The sequence below is a fragment of the Schistocerca gregaria genome, chromosome X (genome assembly GCF_023897955.1).
Source record: "Schistocerca gregaria isolate iqSchGreg1 chromosome X, iqSchGreg1.2, whole genome shotgun sequence".
Taxonomy (NCBI): Eukaryota; Metazoa; Arthropoda; class Insecta; order Orthoptera; family Acrididae; genus Schistocerca; species Schistocerca gregaria.
This window is the reverse complement of record NC_064931.1, coordinates 630154877-630177719: the sequence shown is the minus strand read 5'-3', so window position 1 is coordinate 630177719 and position 22843 is coordinate 630154877. Positions and strand designations below refer to the sequence as shown.

The following is a 22843-nucleotide window of genomic DNA, read 5'->3' as shown; positions in this document are numbered from 1 at the left end:
TATACCTCGAAGTTTGCTTTTCACAAGCAAGTTGACGGGTGCTTATTGCTGGATGGTCGGTCACACGCCCCAACACGATCCCCTCAAAGTCTGTTGGTCAGAATGTCTCTGGCGGGAACCTTGGCCGGCTCTCTGTGATGTGAATGACCTTGCCTCTCGTAAGTTGGTATCCACGAAGATAAACGTCTTCCATTTACGATGACGCCTGTTGGGAAAGCTTTCTCTGTACATTCCTACTGCTTTACGGGTACTACACCCCGCCACACGGTACACTAAATGCATGTCTGCCAACTTTCGTGACGAGTAACGTTTCACCTTTGACTACGATCATGTACTGTACATAGTAACACACCTCATCAAGGACACATCACAAGCTATATGATGCAATGGATAACGGGCACAGGGCCTGTGGTGTGTGTGAGGTACAGGGTAATTCACTGGTGCGATGCATGAGATCGTCACATAACATACGTCAACTCCTTGTGCAGGCCACATTGTACATCAGCGGTTGTCCTGAGTCGATACTGATACCTGAGTCAGAACCTGAGTTGTCCTTAGACCAGCATACACAAACTTCCTCAGTACTACCGATGGAAGAAGAAAAATGGTTCAGATGGCTCTTAGCATTATGGGACTTAACATCTGAGGTCATCAGTCCCCTAGACTTAGAACTACTTAAACCTAACTAACCTAAGGATACCACACACATCCCTGCCCGAGGCAGGATTCGAACCTACAGCCGCTGCAGCAGCGCGGTTCCGGACTGAAGCGCCTAGAACCGGTCGGCTACAGAGGCCGGCGATGGAAGCAGATTGCAGGGCATTTTAATCTACCTTTTATAGAACAGCAAGAAAACTAAGACTTCAGATGCTTTACTTATCTTGACTAATGTATTTTCCGTCCAAGCTCTTGCAAGATACTGCTTTGCTCTCTGATCCCAGACTACCTGCTTCTTAGACCTCATACTATTTACAGTTAAGTTTAAGTGTTTTAATTAAGCGTTATTACAATCCTAAGATATTTAAACACTTTGTTCAAACGCCCATCCCCTCAGGTCACACTTGCAGTCAATTAAGAAGTCAAAGACTTGTAGATTTGTGAGGCAGAGGATTTAACTTTTGCAAGTATTTTAATGCCGATGGTTAAGAGAAATAAAGAGTCATTGTTGGCATTTCAAAATCTAATGTGTATGTTTTGAATAGATTAAAGTCAATTAGTTACAAAAACGTACACATATTCTATTTGTGCTCCTTTTTGTTGAATGAGGATGTCAATTGTTTCTCACAAAGACTATCTTCCTTTTTTCTGTGCTCTTATAATGTCTCCCATTGAAAACAAATTTTCCCCCCTCTAATCATTTTTACACGCCTTCGTTTCCGTTCAAAATTCATGCTCTACTGCTGGCAAAAATAATTTCAAGTTTCAGTGACTTTGTCAGTCACTTTTATCACTGACTACGTTCAAAAATTCTTAATTGTTGGGCAGAGACATGTGGATCGAAACTTTTACGCTTTGTGGATTATATTTCAAACCATACCCAAGAACTGATTTAGCACAATGTTTCGTATTAAACAAAAAGTAAAAGAATAAAGGTGTGGAAACTTAGCTGAACGACTAAGAAAAAATGGTTCAAATGGCTCTGAGCACTATGGGACTTAACATCTATGGTCATCAGTCCCCTAGAACTTAGAACTACTTAAACCTAACTAACCTAAGGACAATACACAACACCCAGCCATCACGAGGCAGAGAAAATCCCTGACCCCGCCGGGAAGAACGACTAAGAGATAGGACGTTCATATTCGCAAGATATGTACATTAGTATGTTCTGCAATAACCTCAGTTCAGCATGTGCCCTGTTGCCAAGTAGGCACACGGTCTGCCATGGGCCCTGATAACGTGTTCCATGCATGATGACATCGGCACTTTTAAGGCGCTAATGGCGTCTTGTGGTATAGCCTTCCATGCTGCATTCACCTGGTTCCAGAGATCATCTGTGGAGGTTGGCACTGGCTCACAATGTTGCTCCCTTCGTGTCACCATATTCCATGCATTTTCCATTCGCGACAAATCTGATGATCTGGCGGGCCAGGGAAAAAGGCTGAGATTCTGTGACATCAAGAAGTCACGTGTTCGTATAGCAACATGTGGTCGTGCATTGTATTGTTGAAAAAAGGGGTCTGGAATGTCGTACAGAAAGGTTATGGCTACGTATCGCAGGATGTCATTCACATTGCTCACACTGATCACAGTGCCCTGGACACACACTGCGGTGAACCAAAATGCGGACATCATTTCTAAACGAAAAGAACTTGGATTCGTCCGAAAACACTATCTGATGCCATTCTTCTCCCTAGTGACGTCGAAGTGGACAACACGCAAGTAACCCATGCCGTAATATACGGCGACGGACTGTCACCTTCGATAGTGTACGATGTGTTACACTGTTCCGCTATTGCTCCAAAGAGCCAAGAAGGACGCAGATTTGTCCTGCAATGCCATTCGGCTGAGATCTCGATCAGGTCTAGAGCAGTTTCCTGGTGGATGTATCACATTCTCTCATGCCAATAATGCGCCGTCTTTCAAACTCACTGATTAGACGGAAGGATCGCGCATAAGTTTGCGAGGCGTCCAGCAAGTCTCCTCAAGTTCAAATGGTTCAAATGGCTCTGAGCACTATGGGACTCAACTTCTGAGGTCATCAGTCCCCTAGAACTTAGAACTACTTAAACCTAACTAACCTAAGGACAGCACACACATCCATGCCCGAGGCAGGATCCTAGAACCGCACGGTCACTCCGGCCGGCTCTGCTCAAGTCACGCTGATCCATTGCCTTCGTTTTATAGCGGCAACAAGAGCATATTTTACCGTTAGGTGGTGTTGCGCCGTGATATCGATATTGACCTTGAATCCTAAAATGGTTCAAATGGCTCTAAGCACTATGGAACTTAACATCTGAGGTCATCATTCCCATAGACTTAGGGCTACTTAAACCTAACTAACCTAAAGACATCACACGCATCCATCCCCGAGGCAGGATTCGAACCTGTGACCGTAGCAGTTGTAGAATTTTGGAACACGTATTATGTTCGAGTATAATGTCTTTTCTGGAGACTAGAAATCTACTTTGTAGGAATCAGCATGGGTTTCGAAAAAGACGGTCGTGTGAAACCCAGCTCGCGCTATTCGTCCACGAGACTCAGAGGGCAACAGACACGGGTTCACAGGTAGATGCCGTGTTTCTTGACTTCCGCGAGGCGTTTGACACAGTTCCCCACAGTCGTTTAATGAACAAAGTAAGAGCATACGGACTATCAGATCAATTGTGTGATTGGATTGAGGAGTTCCTAGATAACAGAACGCAGCATGTCATTCACAATGGAGAGAAGTCTTCCGAAGTAAGAGTGATTTCAGGTGTACCGCAGGGGAGTGTCATAGGACCGTTGCTATTCACAATATACATAAATGACCTGGTGGATGACATCGGAAGATCACTGAGGCTTTTTGCAGATGATGCTGTGGTGTATCGAGAGGTTGCAACAATGGAAAATTGTACTGAAATGCAGGAGGATCTGCAGCGAATTGACGCATGGTGCACGGAATGGCAATTGAATCTCAATGTAGACAAGTGTAATGTGATGCGAATACATAGAAAGATAGGTCCCTTATCATTTAGCTACAAAATAGCAGGTCAGCGACTGGAAGCAGTTAATTCCATAAATTATCTGGGAGTACGCATTAGGAGTGATTTAAAATGGAATGATCATATAAAGTTGATCGTCGGTAAAGCAGATGCCAGACTGAGATTCATTGGAAGAATCCTAAGGAAATGCAATCCGACAACAAAGGAAGTAGGTTACAGTACACTTGTTCGCCCACTGCTTGAATACTGCTCAGCAGTGTGGGATCCGCACCAGATAGGGTTGATAGAAGAGATAGAGAAGATCCAACGGAGAGCAGCGCGCTTCGTTACAGGATCATTTAGTAATCGCGAAAGCGTTACGGAGATGATAGATAAACTCCAGTGGAAGACTCTGCAGGAGAGACGCTCAGTGGCTCGGTACGGGCTTTTGTTAAAGTTTCGAGAACATACCTTCACCGAAGAGTCAAGCAGTATATTGCTCCCTCCTACGTATGTCTCGCGAAGAGACCATGAGGATAAAATCAGAGAGATTAGAGCCCACACAGAAGCATACCGATAATCCTTCTTTCCACGTACAATACGAGACTGGAATAGAAGGGAGAACCGATAGAGGTACTCAGGGTACCCTCCGCCACAAACCGTCAGGTGGCTTCCGGAGTATGGATGTAGATGTAGATGTAGATGTAGCAGCAGCGTGGTTCGGGATTGAAGCGCCTAGAACCGCTAGACCGGAGCGGCCGGCACCTTGAATCCGCGGACCCACATAGTTCAAACGCTAATCATTTCTGCAGCACATACTAATGTAATATGAACGTCCTATCTCTGGTCGTTCAAGGTATTCTGTTTTTTTTTCTGAACATGAGTAAGTGATTCAGCCGTCCCTACTGTCATTCTATGCAAATCCGGACGGTTGCATTTGGCGAGAATTTCACATTCTCTCACTATTAGTGAGAAAAGAGGATCATTTTGAAGGAAATTTGGTGCATTTAAATTTTGTGCTGGGATATGTTTTCACTAAAGGCCGTATTTTTCGAGTTGTTCAAGAGAAATGTACAAAAGTGGCCTTCAGACGCATCCTCACTGCCACACATAGTCTCCACCAGTCGAGACTATTAGTATGTTGTTCATGGCGCTTGCTCCTACCACTGGACAAAAATTTGCGACTGCACGAATTACTTCCCACATTCGACTTTCTTTGGTCTTCATTGACTGGCCTTATTACGCCACCACCATAGCCGGCTGTTTCGTTAACTTTAGTAATTTAAACGTGTCCATGAGGGTAGTGAAAGAAAAAACAACTTTTATAAACGTTACACCAAAAGTAATTACTAAGACAATTTGATCCAAACTTAACCCTCACAAGCACAGTAGTTTCGTAGTCAGAAGACCTGATGAATACAACCGTGTAACTGTGTATTTTATGCTGTTAAAATTTACACAAACATCAGTTTCACAATATGCAAGTTCTCGACTAAACCGGCTGCGTAATCGTACTAGTCAATTAGATATTAGGAATGAGATCCGCGTACTCGATTTAAACTCGCCAGCGAGTCCTGCGACTTCATTTCCGAACTCGTACCCGTAGACTCGATTCGTAAGAATCCGCCGCTCGTCACATGAGACTGCTTTGGGATACAAGTTCACTCGATTCGCTCGTGGTCTGGAGAATTATCTGCCTAGCAAGTGGATAAAGGATGGAGAAGACCCATCATGGCTTAATAACGAAATTCGGAGGATGCTGAGGAAGCAGAGGCTGTTACACTCTCGGTTAGAAAGGGAACTCACAAATGACGACAAGCGAAGGTTAGAAGAGATTCGCCATTGTCACCTTAGCATAAGATCTGGCAGAGAATAAGAGAAAATTGTGGTATTGTGTAAAGTCGCTAAGCGGGTCTAAGGCTTCCATCCAGTCCCTAGATAACCAGTGTGGTGCGGCAGTTGAAGACAGCAAATCGAAAGCAGAAGTTTTAAATTTCACGTTCAATAAATCGTTCACACAGGAGAATCGTACAAACATACCATCACGTGACCATCTGACAGACTCCCATATGGATGACAAAGTAATAAGCATCCCTGGCCTAGAGAAACAACTGAAAGATTTGAAAGCAAATAAATCACCAGGCCCAGATGGAATTCCAGTTTCATTTCACAAAGAGTACTCTACGGCACTGGCCCCTTACCTAGCTTGCATTTATCGTGAATCTCTTGCCCAGAACGAAGTTCCAAGCGACTGGGAAAAGCGCAAGTGACTCCAGTATATAAGAAGGGTAAAAGAACGGACCCGAAAAATTACTGACTAATATCCTTAACTTCGGTTTGCTGCAGAATCCTTGAGCATATTCTCAGTTCGAATGTAATAAACTTCCTTGAGACTGAGAAGCTTATGTCAACGAAACAGCATGGTTTTAGAAATCATCGCTCTCGCGAAACTCAGCTTGCCCTTTTCTCACATGATATACTGCGAATTATGGATGGAGGGCAACAGGCAGATTCCATATTTCTAGATTTTCGGAAAGCATCTGACACGGAGCCCCATTGCAAGCTGTCAACGAAGGTAGGAGCATATGGAATAAGTTCACAGATGTGAGAGTGTCTCCAAGACTTCTTAAATAATAAAAGCACTCCGTCTTCAGGCCACAAGTGGTCTATCGAGACCACCCGATCGCCATGTCATCCTCCGTTGCGGATAAGGATAGGAGGGGCATGTGGTCAGCACACTGCTCTCCCGGTCGTTACGGTGACTGTCTTTGACCGGAGCCGCTACTGTTCGGTCGAGTAGCTCCTCAATTGGCATCACGACGCTGAGTGCACCATTCTTAAATAATAGAATCCAGTATATTGTCCTCGACGGCGAGTGTTCATCAGAGACAAGAGTAACGTCAGGAGTGCCCCAGGGAAGTGTAATAGGACCACTGTTGTTCTTTATATACATAAACAATCTGAGATTGTTTGCTAATGATGCCGTGGTGTACGGTAAGGTGTCGAAGTTGAGTGGCTGTAGGAAGATACAAGACGACTTAGACAAAATTTCCAGTTGGCGTGATGAATGGCAGCTAGCCCGAAATGTGGAAAAATGCAAGATAATACGGATGAGTAGGAAGATAAACCCTGTAAGTTGGGAAAAAATATTACTGGTGTCCTGCTTGACACAGTCAAGTCTTTTAAATATCTGGGAATAAGATTGCAAAGCGCTAAGAGGATGAACGAGCATGTGAGAACAGTGGTAGGGTGGCAATGGTCAACTTCGGTTTATTGGGTGAATTTTAGGACAGAAGACCGCATATAGGGCGCTGGTGCGACCTATTCTTGGGTTCTGCTCATGTGTTTGGGACCCATACCAGGCCGGATGGAAGGAAGACATCGAAGCCATTCAGAGGCGGGCTGCTAGATGTGTTACTGGTAGGTTCGAACAACACGTAAGTATTACGGAGATGCTTTGGGAACTCAAATGGGAATCCATGGAGGGAAGGCGATGTTCTTTTCTTGAAACACTATTGATAAATTTTAGAGAACCGGCATTTGGAGCTGAGTGCCGAATGATTCTACTGCCGCCAAGGTGCAATGCGCGTAAGGACCACGAAGATAAGATACGAGAAATTAGGGCTCATACGGAGGCATATAGGCAGTCGTTTTTCCCTCGCTCTGTTTGCGAGTGGAACAGAAAATGGAATGACTGGTAGTGGTACAGGGTACTCGCCGCCAAGCGCCATGCAGTGGCTTGCGGAGTATCTATGTAGATCTAGATGTAGATGTCGAAAGGAGAGTGAGTACACGAGTTCACAAGTATAACCGCGTACTCACAGCATTCCCACTACATACGCAACTCTTTTCAAAGAAATTTCCGCCATTAAACTGTAAATTACTATTCATTTATTTCACACGATCATGGTTTCGGCTTTATAGCCAATTTCAATTGAAAAGTGAAATGTCACAAAACATCCGACTAGCCTAAATGACAGAAGCAAGTTATGTACCAGTATAATGACCGATCGGTTAGCAGTGAATACTGTTGTGTTTAGTCATACATTTTCTCAGATAAAACTTATTCGAAGACAGCTATAAATTTGTTTAATAATAAATATATATTCAAAGAATGTCTAACAATTACGTTGCCATGTACGCACTTTCAAGGCGTTACCGAGTCTGTAACGACAGTTCAGAAAACGTGACATGAGGATGAAGTGCGATCTCTAAATGGTAAAATAAATTACAGGAATGAACGATAAGCTACACGACTTAATGTTAGCCCATAAACACAAGTTGCCATGACCAAATGAATACAAAAATAGTGCTCCTTTTTGTCGCAGCGATATGACAGTGGCGTTGCACTGTGTCCAGTTTTCGTTGATCGCAGCACATGTTTTCTCATGGTGGGGGTGAAATAAACAAGAATACAACTATTTTGTTTGCACTGGACGAAATTTTTATGTTTTTCGTCTGAAGCGTGGACTATAGCGTGAAACTTATTCCAAATATCACTCCTCCTCTAATGGAACACATTTGTCTTGTGTACTTTGCATCACTTAATTTTCGTCTTATACCCTCCACAATATCACAAAACATTGCTTCGTTAAAGGCCATCTGATCTCGAAAATCGGTCATTTCGCCTCGTGTCTTCATCTTCCGTACTAACAGTAAGTCACCACTAGATTTACTCTCCAGCAAGCTTCAGACTGGTACTCGCTCCTTTTCTGATCTCTACAATCAACGAAGAAAAAAAAAGGATCAAATGCGGGAAGGAATTCGTGCATAAGCAAATTTTTGTACAGTGGTAGAAGGAGGTGCCATAAACAACGTACTGGAAATTCTAGACAGTGGAGGTTAAGCGAGGGAGTGAGGTGCGTTTGAATGTCGTTTTTGTACGTTTTTCTTGACTAACTTGAAAACTACCGCCTATGGCGAAAACATTTCGCATTACACAATTTAACTACATTAAATTTCCTACAAAAAGGTCCTGTTCATTTTGTAGGACTAATAGTTTGCGTGTAGCAAGTGCGTCGGTTTTTAAGGCCAGAAATAAGTTTGTAGGTTGCATAAAACGACATCGGTAGGAGCAGCTCAATAACCCTGTATACCGGGTGTCTTTCCTAAGAGTAGTCAGGTGTATTTACTCTGGTGTTTCTGCAGATATTTGCAATTTCGTTGTAACAATGTGTAGATGGAGTCAGGCCAAACAAATACTGGTCATCACGTGTTTCCTGCGACGCCCAGCGTCAACAGGAAAAGTCGGTTTGTTTCCCTTTACAACCAAAATGATTTTTAAAGCGGAACGTTACGCGTTCACTTGATAGATCAGCCCAGATTCGTTTAGTGATACATATATACAGAGTGGTCCATTGATAGTGACCGGGCCAAATATCTCACGAAATAAGCATCAAACGAAAAAACTACAAAGAACGAAACTCGTCTAGCTTGAAGGGGGAAACCAGATGGCGCTATGGTTGGCACGCTAGATGGCGCTGCCATAGGTCAAACGGATATCAACTGCGTTTTTTTAAATATTGGAACCCCCGTTTTTTATTACATATTCGTGTAGTACGTAAAGAAATATAAATGTTTTAGTTGGACCACTTTTTTCGCTTTCTGATAGATGGCGCTGTAATAGTCACAAACGTATAAGGAAGTAACATTCCGCCGGTGCAGACGGTATTTGCTTCGTGATACATTACCGTGTCAAAATGGACCGTTCACCAATTGCGGAAAAGGTCGATATCGTGTTGATGTATGGCTGTTGTGATCAAAATGCCCAACGGGCGCGTGCTATGTATGCTGCTCGGCATCCCGTACGACATCATCCAAGTGTCCGGACCGTTCGCCGGATAGTTACGTTATTTAAGGAAACAGGAAGTGTTCAGCCACATGTGAAACGTCAACCACGGCCTGCAAAAAATGATGATGCCCAAGTAGGTGTTTTAGCTGCTGCCGCGGCTAATCCGCACGTCAGTAGCAGACAAATTGCGAGAGAATCGGGAATCTCAAAAACGTCTGTGTTGAGAATGCTACATCAACATCGATTGCACACGTACCATATTTCTATGCACCAGGAATTGCGTCTCGACGACTTTGAACATCGTGTACAGTTCTGCCACTGGGCACAAGAGAAAGTACAGGACGATGACAGATTTTTTGCACGCGCTCTATTCAGCGACGAAGCGTTATTCACCAGCAGCGGTAACGTAAACCGGCATAATATGCACTATTGGGCAACGGAAAATCCACGATAGCTGCGACAAGTGGAACATCAGCGACCTTGGCGGGTTAATGTATGGTGCGGCATTATGGGAGGAAGGATAATTGGTCCCCATTTTATCGATAGCAATCTAAATGGTGTAATGTATGCTGATTTCCTACGTAATGTTCTACCGATGTTACTACAAGATGTTTCACTGCATGACAGAATGGCGATGTACTTCCAACATGATGGATGTCCGGCACATAGCTCGCGTGCGGTTGAAGCGGTATTGAATAGCATATTTCATGACAGGTGGATTGGTCGTCGAAGCATCATACCATGGCTTACACGTTCACCGGATCTGACGTCCCCGGATTTATTTCTGTGGGGAAAGTTGAAGGATATTTGCTATCGTGATCCACCGACAACGCCTGACATGCGTCAGCGCATTGTCAATGCATGTGCGAACATCACGGAAGGCGAACTACTCGCTTTTCAGAGGAATGTCGTTACACGTATTGCCAAATGCATTGGCGGACATCATTTTGAGCATTTATTGCATTAATGTGCTATTTACAGGTAATCAAGCTGTAACTGCATGTGTTCTCAGAAATGATAAGTTCACAAAGGTACATGTATCACATTGGAACAACCGAAATAAAATGTTCAGACGTACCTACATTCTGTATTTTAATTAAAAAAAAATCTACCTGTTACCAACTGTTCGTCTAAAATTGTGAGCCATATGTTTGTGACTAAAACATTCATATTTCTTTACGTACTACACGAATATGTAATAAAAAAGGGGGTTCCTATTTTTGAAAAAACGCATTTGATTTCCATTTGACCTATGGCAGCGCCATCTAGTGGGCCAATCATAGCGCCATCTGGTTTCCCCCTTCAAGCTAGACAAGTTTCGTTCTTTGAAGCTTTTCGTTTGACGCTGAGATATTTGACCCGGTCACGATCAATGGACCACCCTATATATATGACGAATATCGCACTGGACTAATGTGAGACTGCTCCATGGAACAGGCACGTCAGATTCTGCTTTAAAAATCATTTTGTTTGTAATGGGAAACAGACCGATGCTTTCCTTTCGCTCTGGGCATCGCATGAACGGCGTGATGACCAATATTTCTTTTGGCTGACTCCAACTACACACTGCAAAAACAAAATTGCAAATATTTGCCGAAACACCAGAGGGAAGGCGCCAGACGACTCTTAGGAGAGACGTCCTGTATACAGGGGAGAGTGTTGTACCTGGGAATGCTTTTCAGACGTTCTCCTCTAACTAGCCTTGTAATAGAAGTTTAATATATTGTATTACTCCACTTTGAAATGATAGCAACAGGATGCTGAAATTACACCAGAAAAGTAAGTTTTTTTTTTCAAATGTGCAAAAGTGTCAGAACGTACATCACAGCCATCCACGTAGGAGCAAGTATTCTATTCAAATTTAAAAGTGCTACAATCGCGAAAGCCGTGTCAACACTGTATTAAATAGTCTGGTTCAAATGGCTCTGAGCACTATACGACTTAACATCTGTGGTCATCAGTCCCCTAGAACTTAGAACTACTTAAACCTAACTAACCTAAGGGCATCACACAACACCCAGTCATCACGAGGCAGAGAAAATCCTTGACCCCGCCAGGAATCGAACCCGGGATCCCGGGCGTGGGAAGCGAGAACGCTACCGCACGAAATAGTCTGTGTGTTACATTATTACTCTACTACATGCATACAATCAGTATGTGACAGTCAGTTAAGGAGGAGTATTATCAAAAGCCATTTGAAATAGAAAACATTTTGAAATAGAAGCCATTGGCAACTAACGCAAGTTTCCATTTTCAAGAGAGGGAAAACTGCAACTCTTCAGGCTTTCCCGGCGAGATCTTGACATGTGGAATAATCGGGTCTACTGCCGGATTATTCCACTTGTCAGAGGGAAAACTGTTAAAGACATTCCAGCTTAAGAAACTCAGTTTATTTGCAAATATCACATGTTCCATTGTGGAAGACTTTCTTCCGTTTTAAGGTACGATGAGTATCAGATGTTTGATTAAATTATTTTCAGTTCATGAGAGCAACGCACTTCTTTGGAAAAACTGAATTATTGCCAACGGAGAAGTCTGTGGCGTGATGCCTCATTAGTTTATTGACAGATGCAGCCACTGCCATCTGATCACATCTGATCAGTTTCGACCATCACTGGTAAACTTCAGATCATCGCACAACAAGCTGCATGCTACGACATTTTACAAATTCGTTTCACATATGTACTGTGATAATGCAAGACTTGTGTATATGTGACATTTTATAGCACGCAGCTTGTTGTGCAATGATCTGAAGACGACCAGTGGTTAGTTGTGAGTAGAAGAAATCGATTATGCATAGTAACAAAAGTGTTAAAAATCATTTCTTTTGTAACTCTTGATTCCTTAGGTAAAAATTAACCGAACACAACAGTAAACTAACAAATGCACGAAAGCATTCACTAACTGCGGAAGATAATATTATCTTGTGAAAAGTTCTGTCTTTTTCCTTATTCCTTCAATTTTTTTCAGTTTTAAATCCGAACAGGAAATTACTGTGGTCGGTGATCTTCAAATAGTCGGTTGTACGACGGCAAAACAACAAAAGGCTTAACTACAGTGTGGTGGAAGATGTAATCATCAAGAATATACAAGCACTCCGAAGTCCTGTTTCTTCAGCATAGAGAAGAAATATTTCTACCCTATAGCCCTAAAGCCTGTCAGCGCAGATGCCTGCAATAAATCGCTGCACATTTCGTGCGTCCACACGAGACGGCATTGAACAACTGCTGATCCACCACCTGTCGGCCTGGGAAAGAAAATTCAGCGGCATGTGACTGCCCTCTCGTAAGGTATATCTCAGTTCAGAACACAAATTCGTAATGGAAGCATTTTTTTCTGCGGTCTCTGTTCGCAACTTAGGATGGAATGGAAATGTAAATGAAAGGTATGAGACAAAAAGAACTATCTAAATTGTCAAGACATTAGATCCTTAGGTTTTCGCATGTTAATTTACTTCACGAGGTACAGGGCTAATCCAATGACTCGTGAAATGATTTTTAAATGGAGATTGAGACATAAAAATGCCTACAGATTCTCATAACGTCTGACATACTACGATCTATGTGGTGCAAGCAATTTCATCAAATATGTTCTTAAAAGTGTTATTGAAAGGTTTTCTGCAAATGGTCTCACCCTCATTTTTAAAAACACACAACATATTATTCAGTTCCGCTTATCTAGGGGTACTATAGCAATAATAAGTGTAAAACATTGATAGGAAATAACAAAGATGGTAGCGACTTCAAAATTTCTAAGTGTCCACAAAAAGAGATGCACAATACTGGAACAAAAATTTCTGTTGTAGTAATGTATAAAAGGTGTTGGCTAGGAACTATTAACTCAAATTTTGATTTTAAAAAAACTTAGGAATGTTCAGTATTTAGCCATATCTATAAATTAATTTTCGATGTAAGCGTACGATTTATCGTGCAAAATGATCCATGGAACATGAAACTAACGAACGAACTAACTAGATGTTTGGACTACTTGAAAGATCCGACCACAGCGCCTCTTTCGATTCAGAGATGTATCTTCAGTGTGTGTGCATGTCTGTAGTTAGTAAAAGCTTTGGAGTGGTGAAGTGTGGAGGGTAATGTGAATTGGAGTTTAACGATTATAAACAATGGGTGGTAAATTATCGTCTTTAGATCCTATGGAAGTTGAAGTGCCTAACTTGGACGAGCTTCTGCAGAGAGATCCGTATCTGAAACCATATGAGAGAGAATTCAGGAAACGGTAGGTTGTGTTTTTGTGGTAACCTTCCAGGACATTGACAAGGTCAATATCGGGCTTGCAGTAAATGAGTTAAAATTTGCAAAATACGTTATGATGGTTGAAAAATATTGATGCTCGTGTTTCCTTAATGATACGGTTTCCTGTTAATAAATGCAAATGTTTCGAAGGGCAATTTTAAGCTCTCATGTTTGTTTATATTCGCCCCCGTAAGTGTCATTGAAAAGACCACAACCGAATTCCTACTCATCCATTTCCATTCCGACCCGGATTTTCTGTTTTGTCACGTGAATGTCATCGTCAACAAGTTGATATTCACTGCAGCATAAATGTTTATTTACTTTCCCGTAACAGTTCTCAGCTATACGCATGTAAATACATGCACAAATATCTCCACAGTTTCATAGGAATCATTTGTTGGTAAGTAATTTTCCTTGTGTATTATTATTTGTGTAGAATGTAAATACGGCCTGGAAGAGTGGAATAAAAATATAATACTAACATAGGCTTTGGTTTTCCGGAATCATTTGAAGTGGTGTTTCAACATACTTGTTGAAACCAAGCGTACATTGTATCTATAATCACTTTGATACCAACTTGACATTAAACAAATCATTCTTCCATTTTTGATTCATGGTTTAGGAATTAAATGCCTTGGAATTCTTGAGCACAGTTATTGTTAATGCTTAAAACTATTTGTCCACTTTCCCAATGATTTATTGTTATCAACTGTCAATGTAAGTAACTTTAGAAACAAAAATAAACGTTAAGGGTGATTGTGTTTTTGTTCCTATCATTATAAAAATTTGTCCACAGTAACTATGAATGAGTCATATTTTTGAGTTTCAAACAGCATACATGCGATGAGAAATGTGCAATTTTTCAACTTGTTCTAGTGATATTCATCACCACACCTCGCAGCACATTTAAACAACTAACTAATGAATTAATCATCTGCTACTTCACTATAGCAGTCGACTTGGCAAGAGCATTTTGAGAGAATCTGCTACAGTTATTAGACATGGCCCTATATTAGGAAGGATCCACCTGTTGAGGAAAGAGTCAAAGATCTCTCTCCTTTATTTTTATGTTTTCTCAGTTTAATTTTCTGTTTGAAAGACATGGATAGCAGACAGTGCAGTTAAATTGCACATACTTAAGAATTACTACATTGCCTTATTAAATTGTGATTAAATTTCATTCTAGGCAAATAGTGGGAGGATTGTCCCTAAGTGGCCATTTGACACCTGACTCTTTCCTTGCCCATTATTAAGTTTTGTAAAGTAAGGTAAATCATGGGAGAAATAAATATAACAATCTACTGAATAGTTAAGTGGTCAATAGGTTCATAAAAAAGATTGAAAGAAATTGTAAGCTTGCAATGCCCTCCTTCAAAGCTACATAGTACTGAATAGAAAACCACAGACAATTACATTGTCTTGACTGGCTACCTTTTAGTGGCACAGCAGCTGCTCAATACCATGTTCTGCCAGTAGATGTACAACTCTGCTGTTGGGCATACTTATCTGGGGCCAGTAGTTCAGATGGACAAATGCTACATAGTCATTCCTACATAAAAATCTCTACAGAAATAACAGCAGCACTGTTATATGATGATACTGCTTTCACAGGTGACCCTGACTCATAAGAGAGGATATATTCCTATTCCTCCTATCTGCAGTCTGCCTCTTCCTCTTTTATATTTCTTCTTCCCAGTCCACTCCTCCACGTAAGTATGCATATGTGCAACTCTCCTTGCCCATGACAAAGTGAGCTCACAGGTGCCACATTCCTGTCACGTGCTTGCTGCATATTCCTCACAGCTGTCAGCCACCCTCCCCCTCCAGCTGTTCCTCTGCAGTTCTCTCCCTCTTCTTTCTTTGTCTCATTTGTTCAACAGTTTATACTGTGGCACACAGGTTAATACTATTATGCAGTAGTCCCAAGGTACTTTATCATGTACTATTGTGTTGTATCCTTTGTTCACTCATACATCTCTTGTTTCATCTTCACCATGCAAAATTGGGAATGTTTTGTGACTTGGTTAAGGCTTTCGATTGAGTGAATTATGGTATCCTAATACAAAACTTGGAATATTAAGGAATAGTAGGTTTATGGTTTTTGTGTTATCTGAACGACAGAAAGCAATGTGTTTCAGTTCTGTGTCAACCACATAGCGATAGGGTCTCATGATTAAAGCAATGAGATGTGATGTACTACAAAGTTCAAATTTGAGACCCTTGTTATTTCTTATATACATAAACTAGCTTCCCTTCACAATTTCAGAAGACCCCAATTTTGTGTAGCAGATGATACAGGAGTAGGAATAAAAAAAATTCAAAACCTCTACTGAAAAAAACAGCTAATGAAATATTCAGAAATATTACCTGATGGTTCAAGGCAAATCAGTTAACATTTAATTTTAACAAGGTTCAGTACATACAATTCAGTATATTTCACAGAACCCCCACAAGCTACAGGAATTAGTATTTCAAAGGTTGATGTACTAGAGGAAAAAAAAATTAATTTTTTGGGATTACTGATAAGTCACAACCATAACTGAAAGGCCCACTGCCAAGAATTAATAAACCAACTTGGTTCAGTTACGTTTCCAGTATCCACAATTTTTGCTGTAGGTGATTAAAAAAAATGAAACTAGTTTATTGTGAATATTTACATTCATCTCACGGGTTATAGAATCATAGTCTTCAAAAATTCAAGTTAGTACCCGTGTAGCGTTTTTAGAATACAGAAACTTGTTACAAGAATATCTCTCTCTCTCTCTCTCTGACCATTGAGCACTTGTTCATAATGCACGGCCTGTGGTGTAGTGGTTACATGACAATAATGTCCCTGTAATGGACTGGCCTGCACAGATTCCTGACCTGAATCCTATAGAACATCTTTGGGATATTTTGGAACGCCGACCTTATACCAGGCCTCACCGATCGACATCTATACCTCTCCTCAGTGCAGCACTCTGTGTAGAATGGGCTGCCATTCCCCAAGAAACCTTCCAGCACCTGACTGAAAGTATGACTGCGATAGTTGAAGCTGTCATCTAGGCTAAGGGTGGGCCAACACCATATTGAATTCCAGCATTACCGATGGAGGGTGCCATAAACCTCAAATCATTTTCAGCCAGGTGCCTGGATACTTTTGATCAAATAGTGTATTCAGCAGCCTACCAGAACACATTAAATGTCATTAGATAATGTAGCTGAATTTAAGAACTTTCTGTTTGGTAACTCCTATTCCATTGAACATAGCCTTCAGACTCTTAATTTTATTTTTTATGATAACTTATAATTAATAGAATAAAATGTCATTTCTCTGTACTTTAAAAGAGTGAGAAGAAGAAGAACTGGATGTGGCATCAGACTGACTTGTAACTTGGCCCATTTGAAAAAATAGTCACTGATATCGCATTGCTGTCACCATGTTGTTTTCAGTTATTTATCACACATTTCCTGTGTCACTGGTCACAGTCAACGACTCTTGTCAAATATTGCTCTTTATCAGATGCCTGTCTACATCACAGAGACCACTCTCTATTAGATCCATGGAATATAACTAATGTAATGTAAAATAGTGTCACAGAATTTAGATATAATGTCCATACAAATTTCTGAACATGCAGCTAAGTGATGGGTTCCATGTTTGATTGGAATTCAGATACCATACATTTTCAACATTGTGGATATGGAAAAATACAACTATGACAATTCTTAAAATATTGTACTGAAATGAAATCCACCACCTGTTCATTTCATAACTTCCCCACGGATTAAACTTGTGTGCTGGATTAGGCCCTGAACACTTATTTTTCATGAACAGTTCTCTAACTTACTGAGCTATTCAGGCACAAATCATAGTCATCTCCACAGTTTCATTTTTGCCAGTAAGGCTCTTATGCTTCAAAACTGCCAGTTTATTAGTCTGTCACGGGATAAATTTTCTGTTAACAGAATTGTCTGTGGTATAATTTCAGTTACTACTTTCATTTTGATTCCATAGAAGCACCTCATGAATGAACATTTCCATAACATCCTGCCAGTACCATATAAGATGCCTTAGTGGTTAAGGCACTGAAAGGTCAAGAGAAGTATTTGATACTAGTCATCTGCTCAGACCAGTGACATAATGTTGTGGCACAGATTTTGACAATTTGTTTCGTAGATATTGAAGCCAATGAATGAGAAAGCAAAAAACAAGATCATGGTGAAAGACTAATCTGTAACTTAGCTTAAGGCTTAGGTTAGTTTGGAAGGTGATAGTTTGGTTGAGAGTGGCCAATGCCAGTGAAAGCAAATACGTGGTTGTTGTGACATTGATCTGTAGGTTAGACCATTTGAAGAAATCCCCCAATGATATCACATTAGTGACCAAGTTTAAGGTTTGTCACATTTTCTATGTCACTGGTCAAAGTGGACAACTAGTATCAGATATTCCTCTTTCCCAAAATGTTTGGAAGAATCCAAAGTCAAGCAAAGCTCTGAACCCCACATTGTTTTCTGCTGTTTTTCTCATTACATAAGAGTACAGGGTGGTATTTACTTGTGTTTAATTTCCTCTGTTTTGATCTATGAAAGGAACCTTCAGCTTTTGTTATTTTATGTGCATTTCTGTACCCTGCCTTGTAGCAAATGGTCTTGTGTAACCATGTGGAACGCCATGAACTAAGGAGATATTAGTTACATTATAAGACAATCAAAATTAAAGGCTGGAGTCATGAGGAAGGATATGTAAACCTGTATAGTGTTTCTGTGTCTAGTATTTCTGATAACAAACTCAGAATCAATGATTTAATGAGTGCAGAGAATTACTGTGTGCACTAATATGATTTATGTATTGTTGTTGGTATATCATTCAAGTATGCTGGTTGGTGGGACATGACATTTCAGATAGTTTCTTTCTTGGCATTTTTGCCAGAAGATGACAGGCAAATTATTGGCCGTTTTTTCCCCCGCTTCCTCTAGACTTCAGCTACTTTATGTGGCTGATGTGCTGAGAAAAATTCATATAAAATTTCCCAAAACTTTACAGTTGTCAAAACTTATTGTCAGTACACAATATGTGTCCTCAGATTCATTCAAGGTGGCATGCCTGAATAAAATCTTCTTGGTTTTCAAGCCACATCACTTCAAATAAATCATTGTAGCTTTTGACAACTGTCTCCACCATCATTAGGTAGAAGAACTACCGAATACTGGGTCTGGCACAGTTTACTGCCTACATAGGCATAATAGCTGCATATATAACCTGCCAGAAAGTGCCACAGCTAAGCACCTGCAGGAAGGTAGTGGCAAGTGTGTGCCTTCGATTTGATTTAAGCAGGTAGATAAAAACAATAGTGGTCCTAGCCCACTACTGCCTGCACTGAAACAGGGTTTATTTTGCAGTTTCACTTCCTGTGGTTTTAGTAAAGCCAACCAGACCCGTTAAAGAGTAGTAAGAGGCCTTATTTGACAAAATTCCTTCAGGATTTGATGACCTGAATATTCTGTGTATTTTGATCTCAAACACATCACATTTGGAGATTGGGTTTGGTGCAGTTTCATCACGCTCACCGCACAGCCTACTTATAAGGGCCACTTTTTCTATTCCTATCATACATAGGTGTTTCTTAAGGTTCCCATGGCCTGTCATTAGTGCTACCATGAGCTTATTGTGTCTCCTCTTCAACCCCAGGATTACATAACTTCTCTGAAATGCGGCTGTGCCATCATTAGCTTGCTCTGTTTCTATTTTTTCCAATATTCTACATGCTGCTTTCTGATCGCATTTTGTAGTTTTCATGTAACTGTGGCCTCAGTGATGGTCAGGACAGGTTCCAGTCCAATAAAAGGGGTTCTCGCACCGGTACTGACTAGGTATCAGCTTGTTCATTGCCACTGATTCCTGAGTTATCTGTCACCCACATCAGGTTTACCCTGTTGCTTTCCCCTGGTGTCACCAGGGCTTTGTGGCATTATGCAATAATCTTTTATCTTGTTGCAGGGGCTGATAGGGATTTCAGAGCTGCATGGCTGTCTGAATAAATGTAGATGCTATTATCTTTGTAGTTCCTATTCAAATTCTCCTCCGTGCATGCCTTGATAGCCAATATTTGTGCCTGGGATACTGTGGCCTGCTTATCTAGAGAGATTGTGCTCTTTAGTGTAAGCTGTATCTTATGTACCCAGCCCCAGTACCTTCATCTGTTTTCAACACATCAGTAAACCAGACTGTGTCCTACATAGTGTCATGGTTCATTCTTCCACTGCTCAATATTTCCAGTTGTAAAACTAAAAAGTTTTTGTTGAAGCAGCTGGAAGCTATTTTATGGTCTGCTGGCATTTTCCCGACCATTCATATATTTACTACATTGCCTATATTAGCATGAGATTCAGGGTGTATTAAAGCTATTTAGTCATTAGCCTGTATGCCCCTACTGCTGCCCACAGGTGTAGTGGAGGCACCAGCATGGTCTCCATCCCATCAATGGGTGTGCTGCTAAGTCGCAGCACCTTGCCAAGCTCCTTAGAGCCACTTTTTGTTCTGCTTTGTTCCACCATACAGTATCCCAATAAATTATAGGTCTTATTACAGTACTGTATATCCAGTACATATTCATGTGGTGTAGGCTCCAGTTTTTTTCCCACACTATTCTAGCATTCATAAGAGTACCTTTCACCTTGAAACATACATTCTTAATTTAAGTGGTCCTCAATGGTTTCACATCCAGGGTTACCCCAAGATATTTCACTACCCCCTCTAAAAATAGTGTTTCATTAGGACCAGCACAGTCTTTGTGTTGTATATGGTACAACAGTTTTCATGGGACTGACCATTAGATCCTGTTTTCTGCACAATGTTCAGTGCATGTTCTACCATTGTTCTAACAGTACTAGTAAATTTGTGCTAAATTCATTCTCAGACTAGGTTTGCATATCCTTGGTAAAATTAGCCTCTAGTATTTGGCTCTTTAATGAGTTCCAATAGGATCCACAGTGGTGGATACAAAACACCTCCTTCTGGACACCATCTTGTGGTGTTGATCACCATTTCTCCATTCATCATAGTGGTTTCTACATTTCTTGTGCTCAATATTGTCTTAATAAACATATATATGGTGGTCTCAGTGCCATGCTCTTCTGTAGCTCAGACCATGGATTCAAAGGTCATATTGCTAAAAGCATCTTCAGTATCTAGGAAAATGCAGAAAGCTACTTCCTGAAAGTATAGTGCTTTCTCCACCTTCCCAACAAGTGTGTGAAATGCTGAGATTTACCTGGCTGATATGTGTGCTGGTTTACATGTAAACGAACCTTAGTTAGTTTCCTTTCCATAATGTGTCCATTAACAAGTTTTTCTGATGTCTTTAAAAGAAAGAACAGACTGGTTAGTCCCATATCCTTGGCCTTGGTATTATCAGTACTCTTTGAAATTAAAGATTCCTTCTGTTAGGCTAACCCTAAGCAGCCTACATAGGAGTGTGATTAAACTCTCTCCTGCTTGTTACTTTAGAGCTTGAAATATGTCATCTGGGCCTGAGGACTTGAACAGTTGAAACATTCCCACCAGTCATTTTATTGTTTTGAAATCAACACATTTTCTGGCAGATTCCCAGTCCTCCCTTTGATTACCTGTAAACATGTCTCTGAGGGGCTGAATTTTGATCTGTGTTGTCTGCCAGAGTGCACTGGGGGAAGTGAGTCTTGAGATGAACATGCTGCATCTCATTCACTGTTGTATATTCACCATCCTCATTCCTGAGGGAACCTGCTGGATTATTATAGGTGGTGTTCTAGTGAAGTCTGCCACAAGTAGCTCTACCTTCCATTTTCTCCCAGAATACTGTCCAGGATTATGGTTTTGCTTGCTTAACTGCGTAGTTGTATTTGGCAAGGGCTTCCCAATATTTTACCCATTGTCCTTTCCTTCTTGCAAGGTTGAATCTCCAGATTGCTCAAAAGTGAAAATCAAGGAAGGTACTCATCTCTGTTGTCACTGCTTCCCCACACCAGATTGAGGGCATTGGTATCACAACCAACCAGCAGTTGTTCATTGTGCTGTGAACAGCTGTCTACCCAGTCTCCTCACTTCCTGGGAAAGTGTACTACAGTTTTCATAAGGAAGGTAAGCTACAGCCAATGCAATTCCCCTCATGCTTGCTTCCTCACACTGTTTCTCTCTGATGGTCATTAACTTCCTGGTACAAAAGACCGTTATTGGTATGAATGAAATTCCATGTTGACATAAATTCATGTTCTGGAGTTCTTTAGACCTCTAGCATAAACAGACTTACCTCCAGTTTCTTCGAGGCATAAAATAGAGTTCCTAGAACGGGGCCACATCCACCCCGTTTTCCCAGAAGACAACTTAGGATGGTGTTGCCCTTTTGCTGTGTTGTAGGTTTATCTGTAACACTCGCAGTCCCCACCTTGCCTCCATAGTTGCGTTTGATATCTTTGGTTACCCTGATGGTAACCTGTGAGAACCTTGGGTACACTCTCATGTCCTGTCCTGGCATTGCCCACAGGAATTTTTCACAGACTTCCACCATGAGGGTTTGGCCCTGTCTGATACAACCTTTTGATTGATTACGCCCCAATCCTCTGTTGGTACTTTCTGGTTCATAGCCTCAGATATTATTTAATTTAGCATATGTTAAAATGAAGGAACACACATGTTGTTTTCTCCAGAAAAAATTCTGCTCTGAGATACAGCCCTCCAAAGATGACACTGTGCATACCATTTTGAAGGTGCGAGTTTTGGAAAACATTTAAAAATGCTGTATCTCTGGAACAGTTATAGATATTTTGTTGAGTTTTTTTTTTATTTGAAAGATAATTACTTTATGATTACAAAGAAATCCTCCATTTTGACTTATCTGTCAAAGTGCTTTTATGAAGTGTTCTGGACTTTCTTAGTAATTTATGGATTCTTTTTTCCAAGAATGCCAGTCCATAAAATTTTGATTTTTTTTTTCCTTTTGATTAATACCATATAGTTCTACATTCCCTGAAAAGGAGAGCTTCCACTTCTAGGTTGAACAGGTTTTATAAACAATTGAATTTTTTTCCATACATGAAACCTGTTTTATTATCACATAACAGGCTCATAAAAATCAAAACCTAGCCTTATTTAACATAATTTTTGTTTTGAAAGATGAGTAAGAGACTCATTTATCAAGCATTTTAAATGATTATAA

The 22843-nt window shown here is 40.9% G+C and overlaps 1 protein-coding gene across 1 annotated transcript in view; it reads left to right on the top strand.

The window, feature by feature from the left end:
• The first annotated feature begins 13396 nt into the window (after positions 1-13396).
• The window catches only part of LOC126299493 (1,4-alpha-glucan-branching enzyme-like), an 84398-nt gene continuing 74951 nt past the window's right edge, over positions 13397-22843 (top strand). Inside the window, exon 1 of the mRNA XM_049991438.1 lies at positions 13397-13650. Within this exon, the coding sequence (XP_049847395.1) occupies positions 13538-13650 (113 nt within the window). The 5' untranslated portion in view covers positions 13397-13537. The remainder of the gene's footprint in view (positions 13651-22843) is intronic.